The following is a 17500-nucleotide window of genomic DNA, read 5'->3' as shown; positions in this document are numbered from 1 at the left end:
CACAGAATGGTTGAGATGGGAGGTCCAGGAAGGGACCTCTGGAGATCCTCTAATCCCAGCTCACAGCAGGACCAGGTTTTGAATACTTCCAGGGATGGAGACTCCACAGCCTTCTTGGACAAGCTCTTCTAGTGTTTGGTCACCCCTAAAGTAAAAATGTTTGTTTTCTTGTGTACGAATGTATGGGGCTATTCTTCCTCTGGTGCAGGACTTGGCATTTCCCTTTGAAATTCATGAAATTCCTGTTGGCCCATTTCTCCTGCCTGTTGGTGTTCCTCTGAGTGGTCACACAGCCATCTGGTGTAACAGCTTGTTCTTCCAGTTCTGTACCAGAGATGGCTCTTTTGATAGTGGTGATTTCAGTACCTTTAGCTCAAGTATAGGAGCTGTTCCATGTGGTGCTTTGAAAATCCAGTCTTTCAGCTCATTGTGAGTCTGTTGCTACAGTGTAGCTACTTTTGACTCTACAGAGGTGTAAGTCTTGGTCCATCTCATATTGTGGTTGATTAGCAGGTATGTTTCTGATGTTTTTTGGCTTTAGTCAGTAAGCTTGTATCATTTTAGATCAGATGCATAATAGATTAAGGCAAAAAGCAAGGCCAGCCACCAGGCAATGCTTGCAGTGTAGTTGTGCAAATTGCACAGCATTTTCTCTAGTGTCGTCATTGCTGGTAATACAGGATTGCTTGGAGTGTGGAAGACTTGGTTATAGAAGTTTCAGATGATGCGTCTCAGCAGTGACTTCTGGCAAAGGTGGTGTACTGTAAGCTACAGTGCTATAGAAATACAGCAAATTTAGCCACCTGTGCAACAGCCAGTGGCCACTGGCAGAGGTTGAACAGTGGACTGAGGGCCATAATATCTTAAACTGCTGCAGCTAAATCTGCCAACGTTTATCTATGATGCCCAAGTTCCATCTTCTTGACAGGCATGTTGGCACTAGGATTATTAGGCTCATTTTATATCTACGTAGTCAGCCTAAATGCATTCCCTTAACGTTTCTGGTGGTTCCTAGGTCTGTCTCACTAAAAAGCAGTGTAGAAGAAAAAAACGGCAGATAAATTCCCTCCTCTTTCCAAAGAAAAAGAAATGGAAATGTGTCTTAGAGGGTTGCATGGTTTGGGTTACTGGTGTAACACTGGTATAGTTGTCAGTGTAGAAACCTCCGGCAGAAGTGAGAGTACTGGGAATTGGTGGTTATATCCAGGACATTTTCAAAGTCTTTCATTAGATACAGGCTCTAACAATAAGTAGGATAATTTCATAGACTCTCCTGCATCAAGGAAAAGTGTATTTTGCTATAGCAGTAAAAAATTTTTTTCTAAGGCTGTGATTATTCTGTAACCTTCTGAGATGTTCCTCCCCCCACACCACTTACAAGCCCTATGTGTAGACATCCTGCACAGTAGTAGAGCTCTGCATTTAGTGTTGCACTTATGGTTGCACTGTGCTGTGTCATCACTGACCAAATTTTATCATCAGTGAGATCCTTAGGCACCTTAAAGTATTGTAGGAGTTTTTCGTGGGCAATGTTACAAGTGCCAACACTTAAAATATATGTGGTGAAAATGGAAAAGTATTTCAGTGGCTGGCCTAATTTTCCATTAAAGCTAGCAGCAATCCTTCCAATTTTATCTTTACTTAGAAGAGTAATGGTTCATTTATCAAGCTTTGGAGTACATAGGTACTTTGGAGTGCCTGTGGAGTACGAATGTCCTGGCAGGCAGAAGTGTGATGTGTTAGTCACATAGACAAGTTCGAGACATTCAGTTACTTCTCCTAAGAAACAGACAACTTCATGTCATATGCTGAAACTACACAGGGAAGCTAGTTAACTGTACACTCCATGTTTACTGCAGGTAACTGTCTGGTATTAATGCACCATGTTATCAGTCTTAATATTCATCAAACATAAGATAGCTTATTCCATTGAAAGTGGAGCAAACTTCTCTAGACACAGTTTAGACAAAGCTTTCAGAAGTAATTAATTCTCCTTCAAAGGTAAGGTGAGCTCATGCTCACGTGTGCTACCAGGAAGCCTGTCAGATAGTAGTGAGCTTTTCAGATCAGCACTGTGTGCTTACTGCTCACAGCCTTCCCTGTGTAAATTATCTCAAAGTCCTTAGATTTTTTTCAAGGTAGTCTTTGGCGAGATTTGCCTTCATTCTCAGGAGAATGTTATTTGAAATCCAAACATGCTGCGAAACTGCAATGACAATCCAGAGCACTATAATTTCTGTATCGGTGTCTTGCCTTTTATGAAAAAGTTATATTAGATGCCTTTAAAGTTCACAGAGGTCCCTTTAATCATGAGCATGTGGTTACTGAATGTTTCGGTTTGTATGCTAACTGCTGTTTTCCACGCTTAACTGTGTTTCCAGTTCTTTTAGTTGAAATGTTATCTGTATTTTCCTGGTGTCAGAATTCTTGTTGGAATTTTTACCATCTCAATATATTTTACGCCAAGATACTTTATTTGAGATTTTACAGCAAATGTGCTGCTTTTGCACATGACCTTTTTTGATGTTAAAAAAGCGATAAAAGCGTGTTTATGTCCTTCTTTCGCTGCACCCACATAAATCAGTTAAATGCAAAGGAGCTGCGTCTGTTACTGTGATTGAGAGTCACTAGTTTCTAATGTACTGGGATTTGATAACTAATACTGATAATGGTACAGTGGTCTGTAGGCATTTGTTACAAAGGTAAATTTCCTGCAAGAGAGAAAGAGAACATACAGGGAGCTTGTTTTGTCATCTTTCAAGTATTAAGTCTTGTAATGTTTAGTTTCAAGTGCAGTTTCTACACCTATTGCATTCATAAAAAATGAAGAGTTTTAACAGCTTTTTTTAATTGGGACCACGTATGTGCTCTTGTTGGTAGAAGTATAAAAATAACTTTGATGCGTGGTGTTAGGATGAGTGCATTGCAAATACACATTAAACAGATTGTTACAGACTTAAAATTCTTCGCAATTCCCTTAGCAGAAATTTGCATGCAGCTTTTTTGGGAGAGTGTATTGGGAAGTGTATTCCTCTCGTCAAATGTTACATTTTGATTGTTTTAATACACAGTTCATCAAGCTCTTTATAGGTGAGATCTGCAGTTTGTGTTCAGTAGCAAAACATTGAATGTTTCTGCTACAAAAATTGTAAACCAGCTTTTAATACAAGTCTCTGCTTTTTTGCTCACTGATAGAAGTAGTATTCCCAGTGATACTTTCTAAAGTAAAGGGAGGATAAATAAAGGTAATTTTCTGTCTGTTCTTCTACTTGAAACACTGTGGCTTCTTTATAGCAACGAACTTGTGAATTTAGTGCAGAAGGACTGAGTTTCAAGCATGGCCAAAATCTGTAGATCTTTACCGTAACCTGAACGTCAAGTTTAATTTTCAAGTTAATGGTCAGATGCTGCCATAGTGCATTCTTTAGCTGACTCACTGAGGTGATACCGAGTTCTGCTTCAAATTGTTCATAGAAGTTTCTAACAGTATCCAGAGGCCCTAATTATGAAATACTAACCCTTAAAAAAGTCCCTCCAAATGTGGTGATCAGGTCTCTTGTCTTTTTCTGCAGTGTTTCACTTGGGTTCGCATAGTCCTTATTTTTTGCCAGGCTCATGTAATCATCATTTTTCAAGTGAGATAAGCTAATACTTTGCCCCATGCAGTTTGCAGACAGTTCAGAAAGTCGTAGATGTACCTTTTACTTTCTTTCTAATTGAGCAGGGATTGAGAGCTCCCTCTTCAGCCTGCCTGCACCTTAATTCGGCAAGGCAGAGTACCTAGAAGCTGGATAATAAAGACAGATACGCCATGGGAAAAGTGGAGGAGAGACTTTTTTGTTAGCAACTTGAAGGTCAAGAGATGCTTCTGCCTAGACTGGGACTACTTCTGCAAAGTTTAGAGATGGGATCTCTCCTAGTCAAAACTTTGCTTGCTGGAAAGTATCTACATACGTCTTCTAATAATAATAATATTTTCTGAGAAATTTCGTGGGACTGGCAAGAAGGTAACAATTGCAGCATTTTTAGGGTAAGCTTAAAGTGTAAAGGCAGACAGTTCCTCATGTGTGAAAATTCTGTTGTGCTGTTGTTCTGTTACTACTCTTCCTGACCTGTGCTGGGGCTGCTTACTTGACAGGGAAAAGGTCCTCCCTGCATGTTTTTTTCATACTAATAGATATAATAACTCTATGTAATATAACCACTACATAATATTTTAATAGGCTGGGTTTTTTTCCTGCCATCTTTATATGTCTTACAGTTTACATTCATAAATTAGAGGACAAGGCTGTCCCAGCCATGTACTAAATATAACGAGTTCATTAGCCCTTGCTTTGTTTTCAAATGTGTGGACTTGGAAGATGTGACGGCTCAGGAGTGGAGCTCAGGGGAGAGCATCCTTGTCATAGATGCTGTGTCCATGACTGACACGGGGGGATACTGGAAGAAACTCTGCTGAAAGCCCTGCTTTTTTGCAAAATAAGTCAACCCTTATACGTGGTGGAATAGAAGTTGTTTATATACTAATATATCAGATACTATGAACCGCATGTTAGCCTTTATTTTAATGCAGTGTGAAGTATTGCAAAACCAAAGAATTTAAAATACCTCCCATAGTACTGATTACCTTTGGGTACTATCTCTGTAAGCAGTATCTTGAGGCACAAAAGTGAACTTGTGACCAAAAATACCGATTTTTAGAATGACTGTAAAAAAATGCAGAAAAGCTATCCCCAGTAGAAAACTTGAAAAGAATTCTTTTTAATTTTTTTCCTTAAAAAAACCCAAACCCACAAACACCTATGCAAGAATAAACTTCATGCACAAGGGGAGTGGATTTGTCCTGTTATACTAGTTTTTTAATGTATTGGAGCAACACTGGATTGGCCCTTTATTATATTAATATTTGCCACTTGTTACATACATACCCTTATTTCATTTCATATGTTCAGAAAGACATTCGGGCATCACCTCTAATAGGGATAATTATATCCTGCTATCTTCTGGCATATTCATTTTGCTCTCTGACAGTACTTACTTGATACAGTCTGTTGCCATATTGTACTGATGGTATTATCTAGGGGAAAAAAAAGACATTTTGGCAGGTAGGAACAGGTGAATGTAACTTGCTTTTTCATAGCTGGAGGTCTAGATTAATCTTTTTTATTTTCCTCCTCTTTATTCTGCATTTGACTCTAATTTTACTATATGCTTACTTCAAAACCAGAGTGTTTATGTTGCTGGTGAGTAACACTGAAATTACTTAGAAGTCTATTTTATTTGTTAAATAGTCTTTTTTTCAAATGCATACAGATTTAAAAAAACTCTTGCCTAAGAGAAGTCATTTCTTACATCTTTTAAACCCTACAGGTTTACTTGTGCTTAGAGCACAAAGGATCTGAAATCACTAGCAGTTTAGGATAAATAATGCACAAGAGTTGATTCACAATGTAACTATCATTGACCTACCACAGGATGGTGAACTGCAGTATAATGACAGGAGGGATTTTGTCAGCAAGCAACGTGGTAATACTAACCACCAAAGACTGACTTGTTTGTTAGTGTTGCTAGGATTTTGCTTGTTGCTTAAGAACAAAGGAGCATCAGAGATATGGACGTTTGGTGTTTTTAAGGTAAAAGCAATTATTAGAAAAGAGGTTTAGAAATCAGGCATTACAGTAAAATAGAAACGGAAATAGGCCAAAACAACTGCTGGGAGGTTTTAATTTTGCTTTATGTAAGCAAGTGTTGCCTTTATAAAAGCTGCTCAAGTGAAGCCATTAGGTGAAAAGAGATGCTTTGTATCATAAAATGCAAAACACTGGCCAAATGGAAGACTTCATTTAATGGTTGGTTGGTTGGTTGTTTTAATTGCATGTGAATAGGTTGCCCAGTCTGTAGGAACAGACTTGGTAAATGTTTTGTTTTGCCAGAGACTGAAGTGAAACCGTTTAAGTAGGGCAGGATCATTGCAGAGGCTGAAAAGTTTCTTTATATCCATCTTCCTCGGTGAGGGTGTTGAGGAAATATTAACAGAGACCTATTCTATTCACGTGGTGAAATGAGGTTGTTTAGGAGGCTGAGAAGGGGTCAAACAGAAGATACTGGCATATCAATTGATACTTCTACAAGGAGATTCACTTGGAGAGCTAAGCAGTGTTCATTGGAAAGCTACAAGGAATTCAGAAATGCAGTAGTGGAGCTATTGACTAAAATGTGCAAATCTCATTAAGATGCTGTTCTGGAATACGATGGGGCAACAAATGTGCTCCTCTTGTTAAACTGCTGCTGGCCTGTAGGGATGAAAGAGAATTGAGGAGGTGATTCTGGGAAGCGTAAGTGTGATTTGGTTTGTCTACCCTACCAATAAAACTGGGTGCAACAGTAAACCTTAAGGTGCTTGTAAGACAACTAAATTATTATGTTTGGTAAACTGTCTACATAGTAAAAATACCTTTAAGCCTCTGAGCAAAATAAGATATAAAAGAGGGTACTATTACATTAATTATCCTTTCTTAGATTCCTAGAGAAAATCCCTTGTTGAGAAGAGGTCATTTAAAAAAAAAAAAAAAAGAGTAATTTTGATCATTAGTAAAAACCATGTGATTAAAAGAAGAAAATACACTAGGAATAAGTGCTCCGAGTTTCTTAATAGAAAAGCCAATTGTTAGTACGTGGGGAAAAAAAAAGTCTGTGCTGTTTTGTCTAGTTGTGTATCAAGTCTCCTTAAAAAGACTCTAATCAAAAGCTCTTTTCTGTACTCTTAGAAATGTAGGTATCTTTTCCCTGTGAGCAATCCTTCTGAAAGGAGAATTAGTGAAACATTATCACAAGACTTGAGATTTAACACTTGAGCTGTTTATTTCTACTGAAGTGAGACCAGCTGATATCTGGCTCTGTGTTTCAACTGGTGCATCTAATTAACATCCTGGAGGCGGGATGTTAAATATTCAGTATCTGTTAGAGGGTCCAACACTTGCCCTTTGTAAAACTGACGTGAGGTCAGGTCCTTCTTTTAAGCAGTGTAGCAGAGTTCCCGGGTTGCCTTGTTTTGTTTCTCATAAAAGAGATAAGAAATAGGTTATTTATTATTTTTTTTAAATTGTTATTTATTAAAGCTTGTTCACAGCCTTGAAAGAACAGGGGAGGCTCCAAACAAAACTTTTGTTTGATAACGACTTAGAGAGGTCCTTGAACAATTTTGAAGGGTCCAACTGGATAACTGGGCAACTTCATGTCAGCTGAAAGTTGCTGTTGTCTTTTCTATGATGATACGTGGGAAGACTACTTTGAAAATTCGAAAGCATTTCTGAACTTGAAAGCTTTACCAAGTTGGCTTAATTGGGGAAGGCAAATAAGAGGTGTAGGCTTGATGGTAATGTGTATTAAAAGGTGCTAACATGCCTTTCTGTAGTTCTTGCTCAGTATGCAAAGAGGAAGAGGAGAGAGCCATCCATTGAGAAAAGAGAGTGACAGGAGACCAGGAGAGATGAGCTGCCTCTCTGAAGGGACCTTGTCAAATGATAAAAGTATAGGATGGCAAACAGAAGGTGGTCTGGGCTTAGCAGTGTGGAAAAGGGTCTGGTTAATGGCCAGCAGGTACACAAGCATAGGAAATAGCTTCATGAGGAGGAGTGGGAAGAGCAATGCAGAGGCTAAGGTGGGCGTTCATCTCCTTGCTCCATAAGCAGAAGCAGGCTTGGGCCGGTCTTTCTGAAGGTGCTGCTTACTGGCAATGAAGCCTGCTTTGCCAAGTCACCTGGTGACTCACTGGCTTGGGAACTCTGCAGCTGAGAGGCAAAGAGCCTAAACCTATTTGAGAGGAGGTACTTTGTGGAGTAAGGAGCTGGATTAAGTTCGTGTTTTGTTCTTAAAAACAACAAAAGCAATTCTTGTTTTACTGGGAGGTTTCTTTGTCTGTAAGCAAAGGACTTTAGAAGCAAAATTGTTCAGTTGCTCTAAAGGCACATTACTTCTGCCAAGTCAGCTTCACCATAGCAAGAGTTTTAAGCATTTTTTTAAGCAGGGTTGCTTTCAGTGCAGGGTTGCATTTTGTTTCAGAAGGCAAATACGGAAATCTGCAGATGGGAAGCAGGGTAATCTGGGAGTAAAAAACCATAGGAAAGATTTATAGTTTAGGAGGGAAGGCAAGTGTATAAGAAAGTTTGCTATAACTTGTTAAAATGCTTTTCTTACATGTCATTAATGTGATTCTATTTGTCTTATAGCCTAAGAACAAAGAGATTAGCAAATACAATAGAAAGGAAAGATGTAAAAGTCATTAAGAAAAGAAAAAAGGGACCATTACTTCTTACATAACATAATTAACCTATAAAATTCACTGCCAACTTATACTATTGAGGTCAAAACCAGAACAGAATTCAAAAATTATTAGAAATATATTTGCATAATGAGAAAATCCACAATTCTATTGTAGGATTTTCTGTAGGTTTAAAAAGAGAGATCTCTGGGAGTATTGCCAGCTCGTACCTGGTTGTGAAAGGCTGAGATAGAGAATTGCATGAGAAACAAGTTGTATAATTATCTGGCACTATTTGCATTTAAGAATAATGTAAACTTGACTTAACTTCTTTATATTCCCCTTGGAGAGCTCATCTCTCTCTACTCGCTGTACCAGGAGCTTGGGGAGGTGAGCCTCAGAGAAATCGAGTTAGGCATTGTGAGTTACCACCTCCTTCCCAGGGTGATGGGTGTTGACAGACTTTTTTCTGTGTTTTTGTAATAACTTGCAGTATGAAAGCAATTAATTGTAGCCACAACTTGTTAAGAGAGGCTGAGTATTTCTGGTTTGAATCAGGACTGGGTCAAGTAAGTATCTATACTGTCTTATCCCAGTGCTTCAGCTGATTCCTTCTGCTGGCACACTTAAAATGTTTTTTTCATTTGTCTTTGGACATTAATTAATTCAGATAGATTTGAGATAGATTATCACATAAATCCACAGTTCCTTATGTTCACGTTAAATGTGATTTTTATTTGGGGAAGAGAGAGTATTAATTTTGTTCTTCAGAATAACTATAATCTCCTGAGCGTTAAAACCTTGTTAATTCTCATGTAGCTAATTCTCAAATACTAATTCACTTAAACCAAATGATTTCACAACAGAAATAACTGCTTAGATGCAAATAATTGTAACTTACTCTGTTTTGGCCTATAAAGTGTACCTAAAATCCAAATGTGTAGATAACTGGAAATGTTTGGGAACTCTTCATTATCCTCAAAATCACAGTTTCCTAATCAAAAACAGAAAGGGTAAATATTTTGAAAAGGACTGAAGGTACGAGTTCTTGAAAACTGAGAAATGAAGTTTGGAAGAGAAAATGTAGCCAAAGAAGAAACACAGAAACCACTAATGTGTAATGACTGCACAGAGCTATCAGAATAGTCAATAGAAACAAGAGTGTTCAGTAATATTTTTGTTCTGTGCTTGGGAAAAAGGCATAATACACCATAACACACTCCCTGTTTTCACAAGAATCAAGAAGGTTAAACAGTAGTCACACTTAAATTGGGCATTTTAAAGTCAGAAGCCTGGATGACATACATCCATGAGCTCTGGAAAAGCAGGCCAGAGAACTGTTGTTTATAGTTCATACAGATTTTTTTGTATAGTTCTTAGAAAATGGAAGGATTTCCAGAGGACTAGAAAAGCACTGTCTGTGGAACTACTTGCTGAGAAATAAATGTAATCCCCTCAGTCTGACATTAGGCTTGAGCAAAATTATAAAATTATTGAGGTAATTAATTTAATAAATGTAAAGGATAGTAATTAGTGCTGATGAGTACTGGTTCTTGGGGAAAAAAGTTTTAGCACATTAACTAATATTCTTGATGTAGTTGAGAGCTTGCATAATAAAATAGAATTAAAATTAATACAGCTGCGTAATACAGTGGGCTTTAAACTTGCATGGTATCTTTGACTAAAAGTCAACTAGGATGACACAAAGTCAACACAATATCTATGAAGTGTATAGCAAATACCTGATAAGTTTCATGTAACTGTAAATGTTTCAGTTATGTAAATGTTCAGATGTTGCCTTGGAATCAGATTTTGGTCCCTTTTTATTTAGTTGTTGCTATAGATGTAGGGCTCAACTAGGGACTCTCTAAGCCATCTTCCCATAGGGCAGGGATGTCCCAGCAGCTCAACAAGCTATGGGGCTGTCCATGCAGTGAAAATCACGCACTTGAGGGAAGAAGTGTGGTAGATAGATGAAGGCATCATCTTGGGCTAAGCCATCCGTCTCCATTTGTCAGGAAATCCCTAGATAATATGAAATTACTTGTGTTAATATTTGCTAAAAGCACAGGCTGGGGAGCGAGTGCTGTGCAATGAAGAGGGCAGATGACTGTTGCGCAGCAAACTGGGTCACACCTCAGCTGCTGGTTGCTCAGTGCTTTGGTGTGGCTAGAGGGGAAGCACTTCTCAAAGACTTGAAGGCTGCAAATTCTTGTTGGAAAGTGTGGGAATGTATCCTAGAAAGCAGTAAAATGAGGAGGAAAGGGGTGTTAATTGAATCTGGTAATTGATTATTCAAGAGATCCCATAATTACATGAAATTGAGGCTCCTATTTCATCCACAGTGGTTGGTGTCTCTCATAAGCATGGCAATTTGAGTTTGGTCCTCAGGGTCATGCAGTTGTATGAGTTGCTGCGTTTACCCATCGAGCAGCTTGCAGTGGACTGAGAGCAGCAGCGCACATCAGTGTGCACCCCTGCCCTTACCCCTCTGAGGCTGCCAGCTGCTCCCGCCTTCTCTTCCCGCTCTGCAGGAATGAGGGGTGTTCTGCTGCCTGTGCAGGCTGCGCAAAGGCAGCTCCCTCTGGAGAGTCACTTTAAATGAATGAAGCCTGTCCTTCTCTTCATTCCTCCGTCACAGCATTGTAGGGCATCCAGTTTCTTTTTGAGGCCTAAATCAGACTTGTTTTTTCTTGAGCATTGCATCTGTTGCCTCTTTCAGCCATTATGAAATCCTCTCACAAAAAGCCATGCTCTTCAAACAGAGGTGTGAGATTTTCCTCATGGTTGCTGTGGTCAAAAAGGGTCTTTCACTTTCCTTGCTCTGGCCATAGTTCTGTATTTCCCAAGATAGAGAGGCTGGCAGTGGATACTCACACCACTTTGTTTCAGGTGCTGGTAGGAAATCTTTCTAGTACTTCTGTGGTGTTTTTTGTAATTTCTGCATCTCTGTTTTGCAAACTAGCAGTTACAGCATTATTCTTTAATAGCTGTCTTGCATTGTTATTAATAGTAAATTATTCTGATACATACTAAAAAATAAGAGTTAAACTGGTCTGTTACCGCAACTTTAAATATTCTGCCCATCTGTTTCTGTACCATGTGAATTAAGAGCGTTTTCCAAGCTAAGCTTTGCTTTCCTTTGGCCCCTTTCCTCCCTTGAAATTTCCACACAAGATTTCAATAATTTAATAGGAGAATGTGGTGTATATTTGGTAGTATCAGCTTCAAGTGCTGGGTTTGTGTCTCTCTTCATCTGATCTTTTCCTCTGTACTCTCTACTTTCTTCTGTATCTCCTTTGCCTTTTCAGACCTGTAGTTTCTCTAAGCGTACAGAAGTTTCTCCTTTCTCTATTGTCCCCCTTACCTGAAGACCCCTAGATTTGCTGAGATTTCACCATGGTGAATATCTTGTTGTGACTACAGTAGCTTCAGTCATGCTAGTTCTGAACAATGTCCCTTTTTCTTCAGGTTCAGTCTTTCTCATCTTCCTTGCCTCAGAAATTGCCCGAGAACTGTTTATCAATTCCAACTAAGTTTTGCTGTAGTTCACTTTGATTCTTAATACTATGCATTTGTTTTTCTTGGTTTCATTTTTTCAATTTGGTCATGCAGAGATTATAGGTACTCCTAATACCTGCTGTTTGGATTATAGTTTCACTCTGCGTAGATGATATGGATCTCAGATTCGTGCAACTGTGGTCGATAAATTTCTTTGGGTGATGGTGATTTTATATTGCCTTTTTTGTGTAGGGGCAATAGGAACTTTGCAGTAGTACATCAGGTATTAAACATTGGTCAGTGAGTTTTTGCAAAGTTGCCTAATCAAAGCTTCCCCCTTGCTTTTTCAGTTTCTTTGAAGTTGCAGGCTGTTCTGGCATTAGACTCACCTAGCACAAGGAATAAGCTGTGTTTGGTATTTTGACAGGAATGCTTTGGAGGTAGTTGTTAAGTATGTCTCTGTCTGTATTGCTCTGATCTCCTGTCAGAGGAGAGCAGTGTCTGAGGTAGAAAGCTGGCATAAGTTCTGAGCTGAACGACTGACTTGTTTGTCGCGATGAGCACCGGTTTTCAGGATGCTCATCTTTGCTGAAGCCTGGGGTCGGTTTGCTCGTTTTCTTTGAAGTGTTTGTCATAGCAATCAGTCTGATCTCAAGTCCCAGGTCCATCTTACTTACGGTTTATGGTAGCTTGCTTTGCAGTGGTGCTCTTACATGCCACCATCCAGCTCTCCGATATTTCTCAGTGCTAGTATCACAGTTACTGTGTTTTGGAGGCAAGCTCTATTGCTAGGAGTTTCATCCAATGCGTTAGCTATGTTTTCTGCTGAAGTCTGTTGTTACCAGAACAGCTTCTTTGTAAGTGGTTAGTTTTATGAAGATACGTGACTGAGTTGTGCATTAGAAACATCCCGTTTTGTGGGGTGTTGAGAGGTGGTAACAACAGCTAGTAAATGGCATGGGGCTGGAAGAAGGATTTCAATTGTGTTTAGTTGGAAGAATTTTGAAGTAATTGAGTCATTTTTAACAAAGAAAAATTTAAGGGATGGTTTTGTTAATAAGTACTTTCCTGGTGAGAGTGACTGGAAATTGAATACAGATGAAGCTCAGCATGCAGATTTTTCAGGTCATTCATTATAGGAAAAGCTAGCACACATAGGGTGGGTTATCCACATTTGGAAATCTCCAGAGAAAGGCTGGAGCCAGTGAGGTTCTGACTCAAGTACATATACGAGTATTGACACGAGGTTCTGACTCAAGTACACATACGAGTATTGACACAGCCACTCGCTCAGCGTATGTCCCCTCCTCTGTTGCTCAAACAAATGGATTATGCAGCAGTGGCTCCTTCTGGCCTCAAAATGAGTAAATCAGAGAGAGGTAGGTGGTTCTTCAATTTAGTTTCGTTAGTGTCGTCGTTTTTTGTGATTTGGCAGTTTTTTGGATGAGACATTGTCATTTTCTGCCTTTATGCTCTGCCACAGCGCTATGCACAGCGTTGCCAGACTGCGTTACCTCAACTGCTGTGAACTGATCATCCACCAGCCAGTGCTGACCTAATAAGGTTCCTCACTATTTCTAGTTGAAACCTGCTTTTTCAGTTAAATTTTGTCAAATGAGTCATACTTGCTTTTATTGAAAATGGCTATATTTAAAACTAATAGTGGTTATGTTGCAGCTTTGGCAGGCAAAGTGGGAATTATTTTGAATAATATCAAATTACACACTGAGGAGTCTTGATTAAAATACATGAGCTTTATTTGCATCTTGAATTATGGTTTCTCCTTAAACATCATTATTTTGCAGAGGAGATGACACCAATATGTATTTATTTTATTTGTCAAGTATTGACAGAGGCAGCTCTTCTTTCCTTTTAGGAATCTGGGTAAAAATGGCTTATCTAACAGTAGTATTCTATTGGATAAATGCCCACCTCCACGACCACCGCCTCCACCGTACCCTCCCTTGCCAAAGGACAAGCTGAATCCACCTACACCTAGTATTTATGTAAGTAAATCTGATGGTAGAAGTACATTGCTGTCTGTCTTTTGTAATTGTTTGGATATCTGAATTACATAATGGAATTGTTTTAAAGAGGCACTGTTCACAGCTGAATTCTGATTACGGTGCTCTTCCAGCTAGTGTGTAAGAGGGGAAAAATGCGAACCTTAAAGGAAATTCTGTGACATCGTTTGACTCTTAAAGTACATGTAGATTAAGAATTTCAGTAAACAAGAGGAAAAACAGCTCCAAATTTTGTTGTTTATTTTTTAATATGCAAAATGTTGGCAAACTAAGCAAAAGGGTTCGTTAGATACAATTCATAATATTTAAAATATGTGTGTACAAGTTTTTCAAGTGACAGTGAAGTGAAGTTTCAGTATAAGTGATCAAGTAATTAAACTCTCCTAACACAATCTAGTAAAGATAAATTAATGAAAGTTGAAGCGATGTTAAGAACAAAAAGTCATTAGGAAAAGGTAGGTTTTAGTTGCATAGTATTTTATTATGCGAGCATTGAGACTTCCATGCTGAAAATGAAGTTTCATAATAGCTTTATGAAGAGTTTGAGCTAACTGCCTTAGTAATCAAAGAATAAATTATAGGATGTCCACTTCTTTGATAACAGAAGAATAAATGATAGTGTGTCCTTATAGGCAGTGTGAAAACCTCAGGTTAGCGTTGGTCAGCTCAGCCTGGGGACCAGAAGGGGTTGGCAGTTTGGTCTGGTCCTACCGAGCAGTCTGCCTGAGAGCTACGGGAAGTTGGAAGCAATGGTGCTCCCAACTGTTCTCCAAGTGTTGCATCTGAATTAATCTGCTTTATTAAAAGTCTGTCACAGCTTTGAGTCTGTATAAAGCTGGTACGTCACCATGCCACAGCATACTGTGTAGATGTACCAGCGTAGGTCCTAATATTTGGGGACTCTGTGTTTTGTTTATTGAAAGAGATGTCTTCAGCATTTTAAAAGTTTTACAACGAACAATTAAAAAAAAAAAGATAGAGGTGACTGTAGCATAAAATTGAGGTCATAGGTGCACAAAAGCAGAAGAAAATCAAATCAACCTTTCTGGTTAACATGAGATGTACTGTGAGAGTAGTCTTTTTAATTACACTGTTTCTTGTATGCGTTATCTGTAGAATTAGCTTTTATGACTTCTGAAAAGAAAGTTAGTTGTATTATCTTGCTCTTCAGGGAATTCTGTAGATTTAGGGAATGTACAAGGCTGCTGTCAAATAAAGAAATAAACTGCAGGAAACCTGAGTTGCAAAAGCTGAAGCAACCTGGGAATAACTCTTGCCAAGAAATAAATTGCAGTAACAAATTAATTTCAGGAGTAAACCCAGCTTTTAACATGGAAAGGGTTGTGTAATATAGCTGTTCATTCCCCACAGTGCAGGGAAATAGAGAACATTCCTGTCTTCTTTCTATTGTTTCCTCTTTTTTATTATTCTTTCTTATTTTACAAATAAGGAGTCTAAATTCATCTGACATGTAATACTTCATTGTAATTTTACAGTTGGAAAATAAACGAGACGCTTTCTTTCCACCTTTACATCAGTTTTGTACAAATCCAAACAACCCTGTTACTGTAATACGTGGCCTTGCTGGAGCGCTTAAATTAGGTGAGTTTATTGTATGTGGTTTTGGGTTTTTTTTACTTTGGAAAATGTATGAGTTCTTTTTTAAATCTCTCTTCTTGAAAGTGGATATTTCATTTCTGTAATACTGTATTACTTGCATATTCCAAGTAATTAGGGTAATGTGTCATTTCTCAGTTTCCTACTGTTTCTAATCTTGATCGTCTCAAGGAAAAGAAAACAACAAAAAAAACCCAACTACTAAAAATCTAGCAGCTTTTGTTGAGCACAGAGAGGAGCTGAGCTGTGGATATGGTAGCTTTCAGAGAGACTTTTTTGCTTTGAAAACTATGGCTGCACATCTTTGTGCTTAGATTTAATGATCTGTAATCTGACTGTGTGCAATGTTTTGAACTCTGTAGATAGGAAAAGTTATCATTGCTGGTAGGAAATGTGTTGTATGATGGAAGTGAATTCATAAATCTCTGGTCTGAAAATACTTTATTGGTAATAGATTTAACCTTGTTTGCAGATTTGTTTATACCAGGCATACAAAATGTTTTGTGGGATATAGTCCATACAGTAGCTGCCATCTTTTTTCTAAGCTTCTACCATTGTGTGCAGAAAAGCTTTCTTAGTGTTAATTGTGAGTTAATTATTAACCTACAGGTGGGCTGTATTATTAAGGCTGAGGGGGGAAAAATGCTTTAGTCTAAACCTTTTAGATAACTTTTAGTTTTCCTGAAACTAATTGTATTTAACTGTCCGCTATGAATTTTATTCCTATTTATTAGATCTAGGACTCTTCTCTACTAAGACATTGGTAGAAGCAAATAATGAACACATAGTAGAAGTGAGGACACAACTACTGCAGCCAGCAGATGAAAACTGGGACCCCACTGGAACAAAGAAAATCTGGCGTTGTGAAAGCAGTAGATCTCATACAACGATTGCTAAATATGCACAGTACCAGGCCTCCTCATTCCAGGAGTCTTTAAGGGTAAGTCCATTGTTATTTTGGTTATAAGTTACAAACTGTATACTAACTCTGGAACTAATTAATGACGGCTATTGAAAACAAATGGAAGCTGTTAAGGAAGAGGAGACATTTCCATTAGCATGAAGAACACAGGTAAATTTACAAAATCTATTTTGAATAGAGGATCAAGTAGTATATAGGGTGTTCCTCACAAATGCTTACTGTGAAACTTCGTTTTCTTTAATGTAAACCTCCTGGCTATTACATACATTAAAAGCTTGTTAGCTTAAGCTTTTGTATAATAATGTCAAAATTCATATTAAAATATTTAGAACTTAAGATGCTTTTTTTTTTTAACTTGTATTGCTTTTAATTTTGCACACACTTTGGAATCAGATTCCTTTGTTATTTGTAGTACCCTGAGTTAATTTGGATGTGGCTTATTAGTTTACAATCATTCTTGGTTTTTGTTGGATTCCAAACATAACAGATTCGATTTAGTTTAGAAGTTGTTAGACATAAGTGACAGAGTGAAATGTTTGAAATGTTATTTTATTATTACTTCAGCAAAACTATTAAAAAGTAGTGAACACGTCCTTGGAATTAGCTATGAGCACTCCTTGGAGACTTACGTTATCTGGTGTTACAAAAAGATTAGGGTCAGGTGAAACTAAGACAAAAAGATAATCTTGACTAGTTGTCAATTAGAAAATAGGGAAAACACCAGTGTGGAGAACTGACTGTGGCAGTTTTCACTGCCATTGCGCAGAAGCAGCAATGGTTGCAGTAAGAAATGGAAGAGAAATTCTGGATTTAAACTTTGTGCATTACAGGAAAGGATTAGAAATGAATAAATTAATTGGTAGTTGAAGCAAAGAGAAGGGAAGGTAGTCACAAGGTTTTGAGTGAGACTGATACAGGGTGAGGAAAAGAAACTGGAATACCAGTTTTCTGGAAGTGGAGAGCACTGAATACATCAAGAGGTTGGGACATAAACGGGATTTTTTCTTCCTCTGCAGTGGTAATAAATTTAAGTAGGATATCTACTGAAGTTTTGGTGCCCCTTGAACGGTTGCTGCCAGCATTGTATTCTTGTACAACATTTCAGAGGGGCTGGAGAACATGACTTCACTGGAGCATTATGGAGAAAGATAGATATAGATATAGATATAGATATAG

The 17500-nt window shown here is 38.2% G+C and overlaps 1 protein-coding gene across 1 annotated transcript in view; it reads left to right on the top strand.

Moving 5' to 3' along the window:
* KDM6A (lysine (K)-specific demethylase 6A) overlaps positions 1-16342 on the top strand; it is a gene marked incomplete at its 3' end in the record, with an annotated part of 104200 nt that extends 87858 nt beyond the window's left edge. Inside the window, exons 17-19 of the mRNA XM_010183698.1 lie at positions 13638-13767; positions 15282-15387; positions 16137-16342. Coding sequence (XP_010182000.1) covers positions 13638-13767; positions 15282-15387; positions 16137-16342 — 442 coding nt within the window. The remainder of the gene's footprint in view (positions 1-13637; positions 13768-15281; positions 15388-16136) is intronic.
* Positions 16343-17500: the final 1158 nt, after the last annotated feature.

The sequence above is a fragment of the Mesitornis unicolor genome, unplaced genomic scaffold, assembly GCF_000695765.1.
Source record: "Mesitornis unicolor isolate BGI_N332 unplaced genomic scaffold, ASM69576v1 scaffold14854, whole genome shotgun sequence".
Lineage (NCBI taxonomy): Eukaryota > Metazoa > Chordata > Aves > Mesitornithiformes > Mesitornithidae > Mesitornis > Mesitornis unicolor.
Note: the sequence above shows the minus strand (reverse complement) of the source record. Positions and strands in the feature narration are given on the sequence as shown.